Below are 22172 nucleotides of genomic sequence, written 5' to 3'. Positions count from 1 at the left end.
TTGACTCTGTTAACATAGTGTATTACATTTATTGATTTATGGACGTTGAACCATCCTTGCATCCCTGGGATAAATCCAATTTGGTCAGGGTGTATGATCTTGATGACTGCTGCAGACCAGCTGCAGTTGATGTCGATGCAGGGTAGGAAGGGGAGATGTCCTGGGCTGGCAATGAGAAAAGAATCTTCTCAAGCAATGTTCAGGTTCCCTCTGAGAAGTCTCAGGGTCTGATTTATTTTTATGTCTTTAAGCAATAGCTAGGAGGCATTGGGCAGAACATGTTTACATTTTAGGTTGCCTTAGCAATTTCTATTGAAGTAAAGGTTATTTTATGCTAAACAGAGTATATTTTTTCTAAGCTGATTCATTTCATTGAACATCGTGAATACATTTTTAAAAGTTACAATTGTCCCCTTATTTACCCACACCTAAGCAGAACAGAAGGTAACTTAATCAAAATCTCTATATCAGCAGGGGTACAAGCAAGATTTAATCAATTAAATGTCAAACTTGTGGTCACCAGCTGGCCCTTGAGAAACTGCACAATGGTTAATATAGTTTGCTATTAGCTCTCTATTTTTCTTTACCTCTATTCATCTTAACTAAATGTCATTTGGGTTCATAGTCCATGAGCAGGAGATATTTACAGCACTTTGAGAAATATTGAGTAGCTTGCCTCCTTAATGCATTTACCTGTCTTAACGTTCTTTCTATTTCCCATTTTCCACTGTTTCTTACATCTAAAGTCTGTCCTTTCAATCTCTTCATAAGACCCCTTTAGTAAATAGAATGTCAACAATAAGAGGGGGAGTTATAGTAGTGGGGAAACAGAAGGGGTTTTAGGAGAGATTTCTTTAGGAGTGGATGTGGCAATAGAACTAAGAGAAACTGGAATTTGGGGCTTATGAGCCAGATCAGATTTCAATATATCATTGCCAATTTGCCTCATGGAGAGTTTGTTATTAGTCACAAACGCAATGACTCCTGTGATCAGAGTAACAATTATAAACATTATGGCAAGAAAAAATAAAACATGAGGGTTTGATGTGTTCCACCCTTTCTTCCCCCCTGCTGGAACTTTGTCAAGCAGCATTGGAGGTCGGTTGGGCTTTGCCAGATGACACTCTGTATTCTTTTTGCCAGTATCATGTCGAGGATTTTTGCATCTATGTTCATTAGGGAAATTGGTCTGTAGTTCTTTTTTTGGGTTGGTCTTTCCCTGGTTTTGGAATCAAAGTAACACTTGCTTCCAGGAATAAATTTGGAAGCCTTGCTTCCCTTTCAATTTCCTTGAGGAGTTTAAAGAGTAATGGTGATAGTTCTTTAAATGTCTTGTAGAATTCTGCAGTGAAGCCACCAGGACATGGTTTTTCTTTGTTGGTGAATTTTTTATTACATTTTCAATTTCACTCTTTGCTATTGGGTGTTTTTAGCATTTCTATATTTTCTTCATTTAACTTTGGCAATTTGTATGTATCTAGGAATCTGTCCATTTCTTCTGTGTTTTCCTTTTTATTAGAGTACAGGTTCTCAAAGAAGGTATTGATGAGCCTCTGGATTTCTGCTGGATCTGTTGTGTCTTCGCCTTTTTCATTCTTAATTGCATGGATTTGAGCCTTTTCTTTCCTTCTTTTGATCAGTTTGGCTAAAGGTTTATTGATTTTATTTATTCTTTTGAAAAACCCAACTCTGATTCATTAATTTTTTGTATCATTCTCTTAGTCTCCATTGCATTGATTTCTGCTTGGATCTTTATAATTTCCTTTCTTGTACGAGCTTTGGTTTTGTCATGCTCTTCTTTTTCTAGGAGATTGAGGTTCTGCATTAAGTTTTTTAACTGAGTTCTCTCTGTTGTCCTAATATGGCCATTCACTGCTATGAATTATCTGCATAGAACTGCTTTCATTGTGTCCCACAGATTCCTGTATATTGTGCTGGCATTATCATTTACTTGTAGAAACTGTCTAATTTCTTCTTCAATTTCCTCTGTCACCCATTGTTTGTTCAGGAGGGTGTTATTCAATTTCCATGTATTTGTGGGAGTTTTGCAGTTTCTTATGTTATTGACCTCCAATTTTATTGTGCTATGGTGTGATAATATTCAGAAGATAACTTCAATTCTTTTACATTTACTTAGACATGTCCTATGAGCTAGCGTGTGAACTATTTTGGAGAATGAACCATGTGCAGCTGAAAAGAATATGTATTCTGATTTTGTGGGGTGGAACACTCTGTAAACATCTATTAAGTCCATTTATTCAACAGCTTGGTTCAGTTCTAGAATTTCATTGTTAATTTTTTCTAGATGATCTGTCTATTTGGGGTAGAGTGGTGTTGAGGACCCCCACTACAATTGTATTAGTGCTTATTTGGTTTTTCATGTCCATTAATATTTGTTTTGTATAGTTGAGGGCATTTGTATTTGGTGCGTATATATTTAGGATTGTCATCTCTTCCTCTTGGATTGTTCCCTTCACAAGGATTTAGTGACATCTTTGTCTCTCTTAATTAGTTTTGGTTTGAAATCTACTTTGTCTGCAAATAAGATTGCTACCCCTGCATTTTTCTGGGTTCCTGTCATGTGGAGAAATGTTTTCCATCCTTTTATTTTCAGTGTATGAATTTTCTTTTGAGTTAGGTGTGTTTCTTGTATACAGCGTATTGCTCGGTTTTGCTTCTTAATCCATTCTGTACATTTCTTTTGATTGGTGAATTGAGGCCATTAATATTGATAGTTATAATTGAGAGATATTGACACATCCTTGTCATGATGTTTTACAGTTGTTGGCTCTTTCATTTCTTATTTTCCCCCCTTTCCCTTTAGTGTCTTACCTTGCATGGTGTCTTCTCTCTGTTGGGCCTCATGGATTTGTGACTTTCCTTGTCATTTTCTAGGAAACTGCATAAAATTGTTTGGAGTGCTGGTTTGGTGTTCATGAAATTTCTCAGGTGTTCTTTGTTGTGGAAGTATCTAATTTCCCCATCGATTTTGAAAGATAATTTTGCCGGATACAACAGTCTAGGTTGGAAGTTACTTTCTTTTAGGGCTTGAAATGCTTCACTCCAGGCTCTCCTTGATTTAAGGGTTTGTGTTGAGAAATCTGCCATGATTCTGATGGACTTTCCTTTGTAGGTGATTTTTTTTTTCTTTTCTCTAACTGCCTGTAGAATTTTGTTCTGTTAGGTTTCTGGGATCTTGACTATGATATGTCTAGGTGTAGATTTTTTTGGTCATGGCTAGTTGGAGTTCTATATGCCTCACTTATCTGTATGTCCAATTCTCCCCTTCTGTCTGAGAAGTTTTCTACTATTACTTCTGTGAACAGGTTTTTTATGTCAATTGTACTTACTCCTGTTTTTTGTGGACTTCTATTAATCTTATGTTATTCTTCTGTGCATCATCTAGCAGCTGTTAGATTGTTTTCTCATGGTCCCTTACTATCTTTAAGGAATCTGTTTTCATGGTCCTTAACTGCAATCCTGTCTTCTATATCTGATATTCTGTCTTCAGAGTCTCTTAGTCTGCTCTGTATGCTTTCAATGGAGCTTTTAATCTTCTGAATATCTGTTTGAATCTGTTTCACAGATTCTGTTTCTTTCTTATGTTGGGCAATCATGGTTTCCATCTCTTTCTTATGCTGGGTATTCATGGCTTACAGCATGTTTCTGATCTCATCTATTTTCTTATCTGTTTCTGCTCTAGAGCCTGTAATCATGTCTTTCACTCTGCTCACCATCTCTGTAGATATCTGGGAGATTTTTCTGCTTTGAATTTTGCTACAGCCTCATGCATCTGCTTTGTTACTTTCTGTGCTATCAGTTCAGGGTGTCCAGGTTGATTATCAGACTTTCCCACCTCATTTTCCCCAGAATTTCCCTTTTGTTGCATGGAAGCCTGCATTTGTGCCTTGCTTAAATGTCTTCTCATTTTTGATTTCGGTACTGTCTTTGGTTTAATTCCTGGGTTGATATTTCAAAATTGCTTAATGCAGGTATCTTTGTTGCTTGTGTTTAAAACCCTTGTGGAATGATTGCTTTTCAGAGGTGTCTTCCAGATATAGCTTGTGTTTAGGTTTTGAGCCTCTAATGACTTTGTTGCTATTTCATTTTCATTATACCAGGAAGGACAACTGATTCAATCAATCACAACATGTTAGCCCAAATGACATAGTCAGTAATACCATAGCATCAAGCGCAGCTTAGAAAATGACATTTTGTGGTAGTTATTAATCTATCACATTTAACAATGTGAATTAAATCAAAACCAAGGACCGACCCAACATATGTTTCTAGTGAATATACTCTTCAATATAGCATCTTTCCCCTTTGGGGTGGGGATTTAGAAGGAGTTCAGGAGGGACAGATAGGTAGAAAGATCAGGAAAAATTAGTGGTGAGGCCAGAAGACATAGGAAGATCACTCAAACTCTAAGAAATTGTTAAAGGGAAGTGGAAAAGTCAGAATGAAAGAACAAAGATGTGAACAGAATCACCTAACAGCAACAGGGAGGCTAGATACTGTATTTATTTTCCTTTAAAACTAATGATAATCAAGAGAGAGAAAAAGAGAAGAAAAATAAAGGAGAAATCCAAATTCAGGGCAGAAAGGAACAAATAGACAGATGGAGAGCAATGTGTGACAGTGAGAGAATGAGTGAGAGAGAGAGAGAGATAAAAAGAAAGGAAAGAAAGAAAAGTGAAAATTTGAAGAGAGTAGAAAAAAGTAAAAGTTAAGAATTAAAAATAAGAGAAAAAAAGATTTTTTTCTTTTTTGCAAATAGCAAAAAATAACAATGATGAGCCTCCTTCAGGGTATGTCTCTGTTGTCACAGTAGGCAATGTAGACATCTGTGTGCGTATACAAGTCAATGAGTCTCAGCAAGCCAGCAGCAGAGACCTGTGAGATTCAGGCAGATTTCTGGCTTCTAGTCCCAAGTTGAGCTCCCTGTCCTCCTGCAGGGTTGAACTCTGGACAGTTCTACTGCAGTTTCCAGTTGCCCTTCCCTGAAGATAGTGCAGGTTTTGATGGGAGGTGATGATCTCATGTGATGATCCCTCCAACTTACCAAGTACGGTGGTCTGGTGTACCTTTATTGTAGAGATTCTCTTTACTTTTTTGCTGAACTTCAGCTTTCATCGAGAAGCCTGAGAAGCCCTCTTTCTGTTACTAACTTCTGCTCTATCTTGTGGCACTCAGGGCAAGGGCCTTTATAATCCCCGGTGCCTCTGTAGTGTGGGACCAGGTAACAGAAGAGCCGGAAGGCCAGAGGTGGATTGGGGAGTGGGACTGGGCCTTACAGGCACCTGCACAGGTAAGCAGAGTGCCGGATGGTGACAGGGCTCCAAGCCACACCTGAGACCTCACTGTGGTGTGGGTGGGACTGGGATGGAGCCCAGGGGCTTCACGGTGCTTGGTTCCCCCACTTGCACTTGTTGGTCCTGACAAGCAGGGTGCCAGATGGGCTGGGGCTCCAAGCCGTGCCTCAGACCTCCTCATTCTATTAATTGCAACTCCTTCTGTGCCTCTGGATTTGATTTTTAAAGGGAATTAAAATCAGAATCTCCTGGTATTATTTCATACAAATTCTGCAATTGAAAAGTTGCTATCCGCATTTTAGACCTAATCCAATAAAGGGCAAATCGAGGTCAGTTGGCCACAAAAGAATGTTGAAGAAGCAGTATTTTAAATCTAAAACTATAAGTGGCCACTCCTGGGGAATTGCTACTGGGTTTGGTAAAGCAGGTTGCAATGCCCCCATTGGAATGAGGCTCACATTAATTGCCTGTGAGTCCTGAAGCAAATGTCATTTGCCTGACCTCCTAGGAATAACAAAGACAAGTGTGTTTCAAGGGCTCATGGATGGTTCTAAGTCCCCTTGGTTACTTGTTCTAATATAAGTGCTCTAAAATGGTTACTTTCTTGATCAACCTAAATGGGGTCCTTTGATTTTCATTGTAAAGGCAAAGCTGTTTTGGGCAGAGAAACTTCTTCTATAGCCCCAACTAAAATTTTTGATTATAGCCAATTCCAAAATGATTATAATTCTGCCCTGCAGTTTCTTGCCTTATCCTTTTCCCAGTTCTTATCCCATTTTAGATATCATTTGTTTAACCAGTGAGTTTTCAGGCGGCAAAGTAGTACGATGACTCTAAATTCTTCCGATAAATCTATGCCCCATAAATTTACAGGTATGGGAGATATGTAAGGACAAATGTGTCCCAGTTGACCATCAAGCCCTTCATAAGACAAAGGCATGAAGCTTTGTAAAACCTGTTGAGGGACACCAAGGACTACCAGAGATGTTTTAGCTGACCTTTTTCCCCACAATGAGGGCCAAAAGCACATGACAATGACAGATACATCTGTGCCCATGTCTATTAGCCCTGTAAACAATTTGCCATTTTAATTTTGCATATGGGCCAATATTTGGAAATCTCTTGGGTGAAATAAACCACTTCTTGAGGAATTTCTGGCTGAGGATCCTCTCAGGAATTTTAAAAACTAACATTATTGGGGACAGGGATTTAGCTCAGTGATTCCACTGCCTGGCGCACAACTGGAAGGACCTGAGTGTGATCCCTGGTATCAAAAAACCCCAAAAAACTCACATTATTTAATTTTGGTTCAGACAAGAGCAACATTTGTGCAATATAATCTCCTTGTTCAATCACCCAAAGTCCTCTGGAGCTAAGAGGAAAACACACAGTTCAGAGTTACAATCAGAATCAAAAATAGCCGGAATAACAGTAATGCCTTTCAAAGTTAGAGAGAACTTCCCAAGTATTAAACCAATTGTTCTGGGTGGCAGGGGTGTATAAATTCCTGTGGGGACAGATACAGGATTCTTATCTTCCAGCAGGTAAACTTTTTGAGCAGCAGAAAGATCTAATCCTGAGCTTCCATGTGTTCCACTGATGAGGAAAGAAATGTCCCTCTGGACATCCATGTAATCTGATTTTGTATTTGGGTGTGGGATTGAACTGGGTACAACTGGCTCAGAGGGACTGGAGTCCCTTGGCTCTGATCCCCTATTATCTCCTGGGCTTTGGGAAGGGCAAAATTTCTGTTTCCCAGCAGCAATATGCCATTCTTATCATATTTGGAGTGGCAGCCTTTAGCCCAGTGAATGCTTTTTGGCAACAAGGGCCAGGGCCAAATGGTAACATATTTTCTTTGGATGCCTGACTTGGTGGCTTCCAGTCAGCTTGTAAAGCCACTTTTTTTTACTGTTTTTTCTTAGTTATCCTGTTTGTCCACAATACATTTTAAGTCATTGTGTGCACTATGTCAATGTTGGGAGATGGCTTGACCCATCAGAGCCAAATTGTATGAAGGATGCCCAGTATTTTGACATGTCTTAATATATGATCCAAGATCACTAGAGCAGGATTCATCCCATGTTTGCAATCCTGATTAGCATTCTTATAGTCTAGCTATAAAATCTGGATGTCTGCTGCTTAGGAATTAGACATCTGCCTTCTAACCATGTTTTGCAAACTTACTACAAATTGTGTGTAACATCCCACAGGTCCTTGCACGATTTGAGTAAAAGGTAGTGTCAGCACACTGTCAACCAGCAGGCACAGAAGCCCAAGCCCTCCGCAGGAGCTCCTCTAGCTGATGAGAGTAATGCTGGGCAATGGGCTTCTGCATTTAAATCTGAAAAGTCACTTGTGCTGGATAACATGCCAATAGTAACTTCTCTCAGCTGAGCATCTTCCTGGGCATTCATATGAACCTGTTCCCTAATTAAGGAATGCAGTTCCACCTCAAAGTGGAGATATTGAGTAGGGTACAGGCACATTTTGGCAAGATGATAAACACCACATAGTACCAGAAAATAAGTCTGAAGTACATTGTCCAACAAATCCATTGTATAAGGGCTCTGGATGCCATTCATTAACACACTGCCTGAGGTCCTTCAGGATGTTAAAATCAAATGAGGGATGGACATATATGTCTGTCTCTGGGTTGTTGGGGTCGGGAAAATTAAGATAGGAAAGCACAAAGATTCTCTAACTGCCTTGCCTGATGTCACAGCCTTTTGGAGGGTATGGTGGTAGGGGGTGCCCCAGAAGTGGGCTTTAGAAGAGGAGCAATGAGACCTTTGCATGGCATCTGAGGAGGCTGCAGGGGTAGTGAATTAATGTCCTCCTCAGGTGGGGCTGAAACAGCCTGCTGTGGTGGTGGCGGAGCATAAGTCCCAGTGCGATGAAAGCAAATAGGGTAAGAAGCCAAATGAGGGGAAGTGCTGCCAGAAGAGCAAGTGGAGAGAGGGGTGGCTGAGGTCTCCTGAACTGAATGAGAGGGGTTAAGTGCCAAATCCATGGTCTCCTGACCTGACTGAGAAGAATTAAGGTCTGAATGAACTAGAGTCCAAGTAAGTAGCTTGTGAAGGGAAAGATGATTGATTGCCCCTTTACCAGGTCTCATGGAGAAGGGTTCCCACACATTTCCATAATTCTATGTTGATTGTTCCAGCCTTGGGAAAAGACAGAACATATCTTTCTATGTCTTTTAATAATTTTACCACAGTGTTTGTTGGTACTGCATGCATAACTTGCTTTAACAATGACTTAAGCAATTTGACAAAGTAATGCTGCTCTGATAATAAGGATTGACCTATATTTTTAACCCAGCAGAGATAGAAGATTGGTGTCCCTCATCCATGTCTGGAGACTGTCCTGGGAGATCCATGTGCTGTCTCTCTTACTCCAACTCTTTCACAGGTGAGTTTCCCCCAAATGCCAGTCTGCAAGCACACCAATAGGCTAAGAAAGGTTGTCTAGGGCCAGGGATTTAGCTCAGTGGTTCCACTGCCTGCCTCACAAATGCAAGGCTCTGAGTTTGATCCCTGGTATCAAAAAAACAGCATAAAGAGAATCTTTAAAAAAAATAAAAATGATTCTCTTTCCTGGGAAGAGCATGTGGGGGGTGGATACAATGTGAGAAAGGAGGGAATGATGGAAAGTGGCAGATTCAGCTCCTGAACCAGAGAAAATTTTCATTTGTGGTCAGAATGTTTAGTGTGACATTAAAGGTGTGGTTGTAGGCTGGCTTGGGTTGAGTGTGTGTTAACCCTGCCTGAAGGAAGGAGAGAAAGTTAGAAAATGTTAGACTAATAAATCTCCTCTCTCTACTGATGAGTTTACTTCATTTATTGTTAGAGAAAATTGGAAATTAGAAAATTGTATCTGTCTTACTGTGAGGTAAAAAGTGGCTGGATAGCATTATCTAAATGTCGCAGGAAGAGCACTAAGGATTGAACACAAGACACTCACTGTGATTTATAGTTAAAGTTTTTTTTCCCTATTAAGTTTATTGGTACATTTTAGGTATAAAATACAGTTACATTTAGCATTGGGATCTTATGCCATTACATCAGTGTCTTGGTTTTTCCTTTTTTCACCCTTTCCCTGCCATCCCATCACCCCTTCCACCCTTCCCTATTTGCAAAGTCTTTGTTTCCAAATTTTTTCCTTCTCTCATATTTTTTCTTTTCCCTTTTTTCCTTCCTCTTGCCCGTCCCACTTCCCCTGCTCTTTTAGACTTTTTCTTCCTATTACACAATATCACTTATACATTTTTAAAATTACAATATCAAGATGTAGAAGACATTACCACAGATTTTACAGAATCTAAAAGGGTATAGAAAACATATTACAAAAATCATTTTTGAAATAAATTTGACAAGTTCTAAGAAGTACCTCGGAAGACAAATTAATGAAACTAACTCTGGAGGAAATATAAAATTTGAATAGCACTTATTAAAGAAAGTATATTTCTAGCTTGAAAACGTACCTACTATGACAACAACAGGCTCATATACATTTTGACCGATAAATTATGTCAAACATTTAGAGCAGACAAAAAGGGAACACGTTTCCCTTCATTTTAGGAAATCAACAGTGTGGTAATCCTAAAACTAGATAAAGATAACAGAAGAAAAAAGTGTGAACATAGACAGAAATTTGTTTAACAAAACAAACTATTAGAAGTCAGATATGGCAGTATGGAGAAAGTGGTTTTAGTATAGGGATGGCAGTGTTGGTTCAGCATTGGAAGATCCACCCTCAAAAGTCATCATTGTAACAGAGGAAAGGAAAAAGTCATATGATCCTGTTACTAGTTGGAGACAAAGTATTGGACTAAATTCTACAGCTGTTCATGGTAAAAGCTATCAGGAGACCGAAGTAGAACAGAAATTTCTCAACAGATTAAAGACATGTACTCCATACTTCCAGCAAAAACACCTTATATGAATGGAGAAGGTACAATGCTTTCTCCCCAAGGTGGGGAACAAAGGCAGATATGCCTACTCTTCATCTGTCCATTAAACTTTGAAAAATAGGCCTAAACCAAAATAGTCTGGCAATAAAATGACACAATTAGGATAGATTGGCAAGGTAGAAGCAAAATCTTTGTATGTAGATGAAATGATCATCTACACAAAAAAATACTAAGAAATCTCTAGGAGCCTCTAGAACTCGTATTTGAATTTAGCAGGATTAGAAAACACAAGGTATATGTAAAAATTCAGGTCTATGTATATTTGCTATAAATGAAGAATTGGATATTGAAATTTAAAAGTTATGGAGGAGTACAAAGTACCTAGAAAAGTAAAAAAAAAAAATCAGTGTTAGAAGGCATTTAGTACCTAATTTTAAGACTTCCTCTAAAGCTACAGTAATCAAGGCAGTGTTGGTGTAAGGAAAGACATATAGATCATTGGAATGAAACAGAGAACCTAGAAATAGATCCACACATATATGGTCCACTGGGTTTTGAAAGATTATTTCACATTAACATTTTATAGAATATAAACCCAATTCAAGATCAGAGGAAAAGATAGTGTTTTCAGGAAATGGCACTAGAACACATGGTATCTGTATATAGAAAATGAGACTCAACCCTTTATTTCCATACATAAAAATAATTTGAAAGGATGTATGGACCTAAATATGAAAGACTAAAACTATAAAACTTTAAGAAGAAATTATAAGGGAAAATGTTTATGAATTTAGAGTAGGCAAGAACTTCCTGGGATACAAAAATCATGATGTATAACAGAAAAAAATTGATAAATGAGATTCCATCAAAATTTAGAACTTAAAATGACATCATTAAAATGAAAAGTAGTCCTTATACTGACCATATTTACAATGAATATAACCTATGGCCAGAATATATAAAGAACACTTACAGCTCATTAATAGACAACCCAGTTAAAAAGTAGACATAACAAGATGATAAATAGGCAGTACAGTACAAGTAAAGGTGTGTAACACTAAAATCAGAAAAATACTAATCAGTGCAAAAACAAGATTGAATTATACACTCATTAGAGAGATGAAGTTAAAAGTTTTAAAAGCTTTTTCATGAATTTTCTCTTTGTTGGATTCTCACCCTTTGCTTTTAATTTGTCACGCCCAACAGATTCATTCTGCTGGGCTTATTGGGGTTGTGATCCTCATTGTCTTTTCCTTGGACATTGTCTAAAATTTTTGGAGTGTTGGTATGGTATTCATGAAGTTCCTAAGGTTCTCTTTATCATGAAAGTATCCTATTTCTCCATCAATTTTCAAAGATAGTTTTGTAGGGTACATCAATCTGGATTGGAGGCTGTTTTCCTTTAGGGCTTGAAATGCATCACTCTCACTCTAAGCTCTTCTTGCCTTGAGAGTTTGTGTTGAGAAATCTGCTGTAATTCTGATGGGCTTTCCTTTGTATGTGACTTGTTTCTTTTCTCTGACTGCTTGTAGAATTTTGTTCTTCTGTTAGGTTTCTGGAATCCTAACAATTATATGCCTATGTGTAGATTTTTTTTGATCAGGGCTAGTTGGAGTCCTATATGCCTCACTTATATGTATGTCAATTTCTTTTCCCCTGCTTGGGAAGTTTTCTGTCATCATTTCTGTGAACAGTTTTTTATGTCATCTGCACTCTCTCCTCTTTCTTCATTGACTCCAATCAGTCTTATGTTAGTCTTGTTTGCATCGTCTAGCAGTTGCTGGATTGCTTTCTTGTAGTCCCTTGCAATTTTGAAGCAATTTTTCTTTTCCTGGTCACTAATTGCAATCTTATCTTCTATAAATGTAATTGTGTCCTCACATGCACTCATTCTGCTGCATAGAATTTCAGGGGAGTTTTTAACCTGGAAATCTGTTTGCATCTGTTTTATGGATTACATTTGTTTCCTACATTGGGATTCCATCATGTTCCTCAGATCCTCTCTTTTTAAAATCTGTGTCCTCTATCTAGATTTATTAATCATGTCTTGCACTATGGGCACAATCTTTGCTGTTATCTGAGAAATTATTTCTGATTTCATCTTTTCCAGATCCTCTTTTGTTACCAGTTCAGGGAGTTCAGGTGGTTGAGTATCAGATTGTTCCATCTTTTTTCCCTTTGGGGTTGCTGTAGGTGATCTGGAAGTCTGTTTTTGAGGCTTGTTTACGTGTCTTCTCATTTTTCAGGGGGGGAGGTGCTGCTGGCTCACCTCCTCTGCCCTAGGAGCAAGGGGTGGAATGGCATGGAGCCTCCTCCTGGGCACTGGGATTGGCTCACTTCCTGTGTCCTAGGAGTGAGCAGAGGAATGGCAGCAGGGAGCCTCCTAGTGGGTGCTCATAAAATTTTTTTTTCTTTGAGACTGGATCTCATTGTTGTTGCTGAGGTTGAAGTCTGTGAACCACTTGCAGTAGCCTGCCAGATTGAAGTGATCATGTTTGGATCACCAAGCCTTGCTAGTATGGGAATTTTATTATCACTTTTATGTACTAAGATCACAGTGCTTTGTTAAATGAAGCATCATTAGTAGATTTCATATCTAGAAAGTTAGTTGGGGCTAGTGGGACATTCCTGTACTCCTGGAACTCAGGAGGCTGAAGCAGAAGGATTGCCATGAGAACAAGGCCAGCCTGGCCTACATAGTGAATTCCAGGCCAGCCTGGACTATAAAGCCAGACACTGTCTAGAAAAAAGTCCAGAATGTTGCAAATTTTGTCTATTGAGAATGTGTGAAGAACAATCTGGAATACATCCTTGCATTCTTCTGCTATAGATATGTATCTGTGAATTTAAGATTGGTTCTACAAATTTGAGATTAGCTCTGTGTTAAAATGAAAATTACCTCAAGGTTAATTTTTAAAGATGTTTTTAAAATAATAGTCATTTTCCCATTTTGGGGAACATAAAATCTAAAACTATCATAGAATCCCAAATAGTAGACATGTCTCTGTTTTTATCATAAGGACTCTGAGGCAGTATCTTCATTTTTATATGTAGGGTGACTCATTGTGCTACACTTTGATAACTGCACGATGATGACTCATTGTGAAAAATCATATGCTTTGTTCTTGATTCTGCACTTGAGGGATCATAGTAGGACTGGGTTCTGAATTTGTCAGAATTGTAGTACATCTAGGTGGTGTCATGATTAAATTTTGTGCCTACTGTTTTCTAAGAGCACCCAAATCTATATTTCCTCACATTTTTTCTCCTGACATCTTAACAATTTCCATGAATTCTTCAAGGTTACATTGACCACACAGTTTATATTGCTAGAAGCTGTGTCTTAAAATGAAATTTGGGGCAGGGATTTAGCTCAGTGGTTCTGCCACCTGCCTCACAAGTGCTAGGTCCTGAGTTTGATCCACAGTACCCCCCCCAAAGAATCCAAATTCGCTCATTAATAATGAAGCTTTGGAAGGTCATTGCAAGGAACTAACGAAACTAAAATATTACTAACAAGATATCACAGAACCAGGAACTTGCTTCACTCTGTAAAAGTCACTGAAAATGGCAAATATCCTTGACAGTGAAACTGGCATTACTGTAGCCACTGCTGTGTTCACCTTTCCAGTTAACACATTGGAGGATAGAAAGACACATAAGATATATAGTAAAGGAACTGACTACCCAGGGGTATAAGACACAAATTAAACACATAAAACCATCACAGAGCCAATAGCATTGATAATTAATTGTTCAATTATTTCTTGTTGTTCAGAATTATATATATAACCCTTGAGAAAATATGTGCACCCATATATGTGACATTTCTAGTTACTAAATAGTTTGAAAGGTAACATTACTTCTAAAGAGTTTGTTTATATCTGAGAATGTATCTAACTCCAAATGAGTCAGCTTTATTATCCCCTGAGGAACTATTGGAAGCAAATAGTCCTTAGAACTGAGCCCAATAGAAAGAGTGCACTGATACATTTTTCTGACTCTTTGTCACAGCTGTACTTCCTGTATCACATGTGATCAGTGGGTCTCATAAGGAGACCCATTTTCTCACAGGAAACCATATATTTTTTGAGGTTAGTTTTTTGTCTCAGTATCCAAACTATATAAGGTAGTTTATTTGTCCCTGGTAGTAGTATAAATAACACATATTTTGAAGACATTTGTCTTTTCATGAATGCTGTGCTCATCTACACAGCCTGCTTAGTGAATATGCCTAAAATACAAGAGACTACATGGATTCTTCATTTAATGACTGATTCCTGTTCCTGTGATTAGGTCACTAATGGGATGCTAAATGAGGAATTGTATACAATACGTACTTCATGATATTCAGGACAAAGATATGGTCAAAGGAAACTCCAACTTTGTGACTTTGCTTTTGTTTTCATAACTCTTACATGCACTACTATAATATATAACAACATAAAACTATAGTACTGCACAGTACAATCAGAAAAATCAGAGCATTGTATGAACTAGGTGTAATGTACAGAGAAAGACATTGAGGATCTATCAATATGTGCAGAACTGTACAAAAAAGATGAGTCATAAGTCTGAGTAGTGGGTCATGTCAGAAACAATGTGCCTCATTTGTATGTCCAGACATTAAAAAAGGTAGATTGTTGAACAAGGAATATCTGTGTATTGGCTTCAGTGTTTCTATCTAGGATATTCTTGAGTATTTTCTGAAGTGGTAGTTTAGCATTCATAGGTGTCTTGAGCTAATCTTTTTCATGAAATATCCTTAATTCTCCATCTTTTTGAAAGAGAGTTTTGTTGGGTAAGTTAAATTAGATCAGAAGTTTTTCACTGTTAGGACTTGAATACATCACTGCAAGCTCTTCTGACCTTTAAGGTTTGTGTTAAAATGCCTGTTGTAATTCTAAGTGGTTTACCTTTATAAGTGATTTTTTTTTCTTTTTCTCTGCTTTAAATTTTTGTTGTGGTTTTTTGATATCTGGCAGTATAATGAGGATATGCCTTGTGAGCTTCTATTTTCATCACAGTTTTTGATGTTTTCTAAATTCAATGTAGTTGTATTTTAAACATTTTTCATCTTTGAGAATTTTTCTGCTATGATTTCTGTAAACAATTATTCCATCTATGTTATCTTTTACTTTTTCTGGAACTCCAATTAGCCTCACATTGCTCTTTTAGTGTTGTCTGGCAGCTGCTGGATGGTCTTTTCTTTTCTTTTATTGTGTTCTCTCTGAGTACCTCTGCATAATTTACCATGTGTCCTCAATTTCAGACTGACTGGTCTGTCCTGGGGCTCTCTCTGGGCTGGGCACATGGGCCAAGGTGTGAGTGTGGGATGGGACACTCTGTCCCATCTCCTCTCTGGGCTGAGTGTATACACCTAGCCTGTGGCTAGGGGCACAGCATTCAGTTGGTTGTTCCATCCCCACATTTCTCTTTCTATTACACCTTAGAAATTTTTATATCTCTGTGACATATGCATCTCATAAGATATAAGATAATATATCATCCTTAATCTAATCTCATTGTTAGATATTCCCTAATGAAAACTGTACTACTTTTCTTTTTTTATTTATATATTTATTGGTACATTTTAGGTATACGATACATTTACATTTACCATGGGGTGTTTGTACCTGAACATGATATATCTCAGTTCTTGCTTTTTCTCCCATTACCTGTGCACACTTCACCCTTCCCTATTTACACAGACTTTGATTACATTTTTTTTCTTTCTCATAATTTTTCCTTTCCTTTCTTCCCTTTTTACTTCCCCTCCCACTACCCCCAAACCCATTCACCTTTTCCTATTTAAAATTATCAATTATTCATTTTAATCATTTTCCTCCTTATTTACACTTTCAATTTCTCACACTAGAGAAACTATTCAGTATTTACACATGTGTGTCCTATTTATTTCACTTAAGAGTATGGCCTCAATATGCATCCATTTAGCTAAAAATGTCTCTAGTTTCTCATTCTTTTTCACTGAGTAGTACTCCATTTTATAAAAAAACCCCAAATTTTCTTTATCCAGTTTCCAGTCGATGGGCACTTGGGCTGTTTCCAAGCTTTAGCTATTGCAAACTGCGCTGCTATAAACATAGGTGCACATGTATCGCTGTGGTATGTTTCTTTTAATTCTTTGGGGGAAGATTCCCAGTCAGGGAATAGCTGGGTCAAATGGGACCTGTCAACTATATTTAAAGAACTGAAAAAATCAGGCCCCCAAATTCAAAGACTGAATTCAAAAATGGGCATCGAAAATGAACAGACATTTCTCAGAAAAAGAAATAAAACCAGCAAATAAATACATGAAAAAATGTTCAACATCACTGGTCATTAGAGAGATGTAGATGAAAACAACACTGAGATTCCACCTCACCTCACAAAGAATGGCTGCTCTCAAGAAATCAACCAATAACAAATGCTGGCAGGGTTGTGGGGAGAAAGGAACCCTTCTCCATTGTTGGTGGGAATGCAGACTGGTGCAACTACTGTAGTACTTTTCATTAGCATTATAAATTGCCATTCATGAATATTACTTTGTGTTTAATTACAACTTTTTTACAAAACCAGTTTTAAGTTTCACAATGCTGGCTAAATATAATCAGACACAGAAGAGGTCTATTTCCTAAATAATTTGAGCAAAGATGTATTTTCTATGTTGTTACAGCAAGTCATTAGTTATTCATCTACCCCAGTTCTTTTTACCCCATGTTTGACCTAGTAGACTCTCTCCATGAACCATGCTTTACAGACAGTGTAGAAATAAAACTGGGGCCAACCAGCAGGAGAACCAGTCTTCCTATTCTGCTCTTTCTTTAGCAGTGAATTCCCACCTAGAATCAAAATTCCTGTGTGGCAAGTGCATGTGGATGAAGAATAAGGGTTTGATGACCAAAAAGTGAAGTAAACATTTGTGGGACTCAGCCTCATTTCAGCTTTTTATGAGTAGATCTGAGATATTTCATGTTATGAGTCTCACTCTTCTTCCTGGGAATATATTTCTGCTGATTTAGGAGGCAATGACCTTTAAGGATGTGGCTGTGGACTTCACCATGGAGGAGTGGGCTTTCCTGGATCCATCCCAGAAGAAGCTCCACAGAGATGTGATGTGGGAAAACTTTACGAATGTGACTGCTATAGGTAAGGAAGATAGATTTATGCAATCCAGGAGCATAGGTTATTGCTCTTCAGTGCCGTTTACTTTACTGGAATATGGAAGTATATTTGATAAATCTTCCAGGCGTGGTCACATTGTACCATGAATCTAATTGGAAGATAATAATTTGTATGTAATGTAGTAACTCATCATTACATTTCTTTTTCTACACTTTAGGAAGAAACTGGGAAAACCAGCAGCAAATTGAAGATGAGTACCAAAACTTCAGGAAAACTCTAAGGTAATATGCACTAACAAGAATATTCCTCAAAGGTCAGAAATATTAAAACCAAGCAAACTACACAAATGAGACCATGTTCAAAAAACTACAGAAAGCCAGACATGGTGACATGTGCCTGTAATCCCAGCACTTAGGCAACTGAGGCAGGAGGATTGGTAGGAGTTTGAGGACAGCCTGTGCTACATAGTGAGTTTGAGACTGGCCTGAACAATGTAGGGAGACTCAAGAAAACAAACAAAATGAGGCCACATTCAAATTTCTTTAATCACACAAAATTTCTCCAGAGATGAATACATGTTTAGTATCTAGAATTTGACAATTGTATATTTGAAATATGTCAATATTTGAAATGTAGGGACTATCGATCTTATGCCACAAGTGGCATCTCGTGCATACTAATAGACATTATTTTTCATGCTCAAGATTATAAAACTCTTACATGAAATTGTATGTATGCATTGATTCAAGTTGTATATGAAATTTTATACACAAATTTTGAGAGCCAAGAAGAGGAAATATAATTACATAAACATATATCTTAAAAGACTGCTTTGTTATCAAATTATCGGAGCAATGCTATATGTTTTAAATGTGGTATACATAGTCAGTACTTGCAAAGTTGGTAACCTTGAGAAACTATTCAAAGTACAAATGAATACCCCTGTTTTGTTAATAGCTGTTTCAACCAATCCTGAAAAGCATTTAGACTATTTATGTTCTGACTCCAGTATTAGAAGGCACTTCTCATAATGTTAGAGGGAATGTCATAGTGGTATAACATCTGTGGAAAAGTGTATAGAGGTTTCTCAAAAAAAGTAAAGGTGAAATTTACATTTTACCCAGCTATACTTCTACTGGGTGTATTCCCCACAAAGTTAAAGTAGTCATATCAAGTGGATGCATGCATATCCACGTTTGTCACAGTAAAACTTACAAACATGAAGCTCAGGAAACAGCCTAGATGCCCATTCACATATGAGTAAAAATGGAAAATGAGATGGCCTGGGCAGGATGGAACATTCTGGGAAGCTGAGGCACATTCATGCTCAGGCTAGGCACTTAATGACTGATGAGGCTCAGTTTCAAAATAAAAGATAAATAACTCTGAGAATGTAGCACAGTGCTAAAACCCTGGGGTCAGTGTCCAGCATGGAAAATAATGTGGTGTGTAAATATGAAGGAATGGTATGCAGCCATAAAGGAGAATGAAATGATGTCATTTGCCAAAAAATGTATGGATCTGGAATCCATATTACATTGAATAAGATAAGCACAGAAAGCTCAACATGACATGTTATATTTTATATGAGAAATGCAAACTATGAATTAAGAAGTAAAACAAAGGAGAGATGATAAAAAGAGAGAGAGGCAGACATTTTGGAGAGGGTGAAGAAGCTCAGCAAAATGGAGAGGGGTAGAGTCATGGGGCAAATAGGTGTGAAAAATAATATATGTATCATATGTATCAATTGTTCACAATGAAAGTTACCGTTATGTATTGCAAACATATCAATTCCAAACTCACAAATGAATACCATTTTGGTAAAAGCTGTTTCCAAGCCATCGTCCAGAATGTACAGTAAGTTCATGATCAAGTATCATTAGGAGATATAAAATCAGAACTCTTTCTGGTCAACCATTAATATAAAGACACTTTTAAATGTGACTGGTTGGGTTTTTTCTTTGACAGAAGTGCAGAAGTAGATATATTCTGTCAACAAAACACTGGACTCAAATCATATGCACTTCATAGATTTGAACAGAAGCTCTGTAAGTGTACCAGACATAGGAAAACATCAACTGACTTTCAGTCTTTGCAAAAACATGCCAAAACCAATGCTGAAGAAAAAAACCTATGGATATGAGCAATGAGGAAAATGCTGCTGTGCGTGCACTAAAGGAAGTAATGCTGAAGAACAATCTTTTATATATAAGCAAAATGTGAGACCCATCACTACACCCAACTATGTTCAAATCCAGGAAAGACATCACAGTAAGGTGACTACTTGTATACAAAGGAGGAAAGGTTTGAATTCTCACCATGATATTCAGAAACATGACGGAGCTCACACTGGAAGAAAATCCTATGTATGTAACCACAGTTGGAAATCCTTAAATAATAACACTTCATTTGGTAATCATGAAGGAACTCCCACGGGGGGAAAACTATGTATGTAAGCAATGCGGGAAAGCTTTCAGTGCAGAGTCATTGTCAAACACATGAACACACTTACACTGGGGAGAAATCCTCTGTATGCAAGCAATGTGGGAAAGCTTTCAGAACAAAGAGTCATTGTCAAATACACGAAAGGACCCACACTGAGGAGAAACCCTATGAATGTAAGCAATGTGGGAAAGATTTTACCACACAGTTGTCTAATACATGAAAATACTCACACTATGGAGAAAATATATATATAAGCAATGTGGGAAAGCTTTCACCACACATGATTCTTGTCAAAGACATGAAAAGACCCACACTGGGGAGAAACCCTATGTATGTAAACACTGTGGGAAAGCTTTCAAGACACACAGTAATTGTCAAACACATGAATGGACCCACACTGGGGAGAAGCCCTATGAATATAAGCAATGTGGGAAAGTTTTCACCACACATGGTTCTTGTCAGATACACAAAAGAACCACACAGGGTAAGCCCTATATATGTAAGCAATATGGGAAAGCTTTCACCACACACAGTTCTTGTCAAATACATGAAAACATCCACACAACAGCAAAACCCTTTGTATGTAACCAATGTGGGAAAGCTTTCAGCACACACAGTGAATGTCAAAAACATGAAAGGACTCACACTGGGGAGAAACCCTATATATGTAACCAGTATGGGAAAGCTTTCTGCAAACAGAGTTCTTGTCAAATACATGAAAGGACTCACACTGGGGAGAAGCCCTATCTATCTATGTAAGCAGTGTGGAAAAGCTTTCAGCACACACAGGAATTGTCAAAGGCACAAAAGGAATCACAGTGTAGAAACTGTGTATGTAATCAATATGGAAAAGCCTTTCCATTACTCTAGTTATCATCATAGATATTTAAAAATTAAGAGAGGAAATTAACTTTGAATATATAAAGTGACTTGCACTGACATCAAAGGACAGTGCAGAGAAGCACTTTCTTTGTATGCAATATAAAAAAATTTCAGTACACGGGTATTATTACATACCTGAAAGACTTCATAGAACAGAGAATCTGAATGTATGTGAACAATGTTGGAACTGTTTTATTTTCCTCAGTGCATTTGAATTCATGAATGAATTCACATAAGAGGGAAGCCACATGTGTGCAATGAATCTGGGAAATACTTCCATTTTTCCACTTACCTTGAAAAACATGAAAAGAGAAAGCCTCTGTAAATAATGTTTGAAAGCTTTTTATGATTTTTATAACATCAGAAAACATGCAGGAACTCAAAATGAGATTTAGCATAAATCCTGATTATGAGAAAGCTAAGAATCAGCGACAGAGACAGAGAGGTGTGTGAAAAATGAGATACACTGTTTCAAAGCACACATGCTGAGATAGTTTTCCTCCAATATGTCTATGAATTAATGCAGTGATGAGGTTGGAAAGTGCATAATAATGTTAAATTCAGAATAACAAAGCACTTTGCATCCAAGTCTTTAGTACATGGCCTTTAAGGGACATGTTTCATGCAAACCATTATCTTAGTTGTATGGGTAAAATGAAGCTTATTCATACAATGAAACTTTGTTCAGTTTTAAAAGAAAGAAAATCTTTCATTTGTGATAATGTAGTTTAACCTAGAGGTCATTATGTGGAATATGCCAGGCATAGACAGATTAAAGCTTGATCATATTTGTTTTTAGCGTCGAAAATTGACAACATTAAAGAATCAGAAAATTTGGTGATAGTTGCCATGTGTGGGTGTGGGGAAGTTGAGAGATGTTAATGAGAAACATAATGTTCATGTTGTAGAGTACAAATGGCATAAACCCCATAGTGACTAAAGTGATTGATACAGTGTCACATAGAATTAAAATTTGATAAAAGTTTTTAGTGTTTTCTCCATATGCCCAAAAGGTGATTGTGTTAGGTGATGCAAATACTATCAAGGAAGAATGTGCTAATTTCTCAATATAAATAGTAACAAATTGCACTCTATACTTTCAATAAATTATTGTATTTTTTGTTTAAAGAATACAATTAAATTTAGCAAAAATAACATGAGTGGTTTCATGATGTGTCTACAGAATCTCTCCTTTCTTCAATTTTTAAAGATATAATTTAGTTTGTACCATATTTATTTCTGAAAATATTCAGTATTAGTTGACCCAAAGGTTGTAAGGTTTTGTTACACTGAAAGTTTTCAGTATTTAAGTGAAATTTATGCTTGGAGGATATAATTTGGAAACAGTTGACATTATCACACATTCATTTCATCCCATTTTGACAGAAAGTTGTTATATATGTATTCAAGAAACTTTCTACATTTTAAAAGCACTTAATCTTGTTTGTCTGATTTAACAAGCTTGACAATTAACATGTACTCAAGGT

At 37.3% G+C, this 22172-nt stretch overlaps 1 protein-coding gene across 1 annotated transcript; it reads left to right on the top strand.

Annotated features, from left to right (window-relative positions):
- Window positions 1-8495: 8495 nt before the first annotated feature.
- Window positions 8496-21845, top strand: LOC147821414 (zinc finger protein 124-like). The gene is made up of 4 exons (XM_087200336.1): window positions 8496-8729; window positions 17253-17379; window positions 17573-17636; window positions 19327-21845. Exons 2-4 carry the CDS (start codon window positions 17259-17261, stop codon window positions 19499-19501), a joined length of 360 nt encoding a protein of 119 aa, XP_087056462.1. The 5' UTR covers window positions 8496-8729; window positions 17253-17258; the 3' UTR covers window positions 19502-21845.
- The last annotated feature ends 327 nt before the right edge of the window (window positions 21846-22172 follow it).

The sequence above is a fragment of the Heterocephalus glaber genome, unplaced genomic scaffold (assembly GCF_053883595.1).
Source record: "Heterocephalus glaber isolate CG9 unplaced genomic scaffold, H.glaber_assembly_v1.0 deba00001739, whole genome shotgun sequence".
Lineage (NCBI taxonomy): Eukaryota > Metazoa > Chordata > Mammalia > Rodentia > Bathyergidae > Heterocephalus > Heterocephalus glaber.
The sequence above is the reverse complement of the archived record's forward strand: the minus strand, read 5'-3'. Positions and strand labels throughout refer to the sequence as shown.

Excerpts from the sequence above, each read along its gene's own strand:
- LOC147821414 (XM_087200336.1), top strand. The coding sequence starts at position 17,259 with ATGACCTTTAAGGATGTGGCTGTGGACTTCACCATGGAGGAGTGGGCT. Across the intron at positions 17,380-17,572 it reads TACGAATGTGACTGCTATAG|GAAGAAACTGGGAAAACCAG; the intron begins GTAAGGAAGATA and ends TCTACACTTTAG. Across the intron at positions 17,637-19,326 it reads AACTTCAGGAAAACTCTAAG|AAGTGCAGAAGTAGATATAT; the intron begins GTAATATGCACT and ends TTTCTTTGACAG.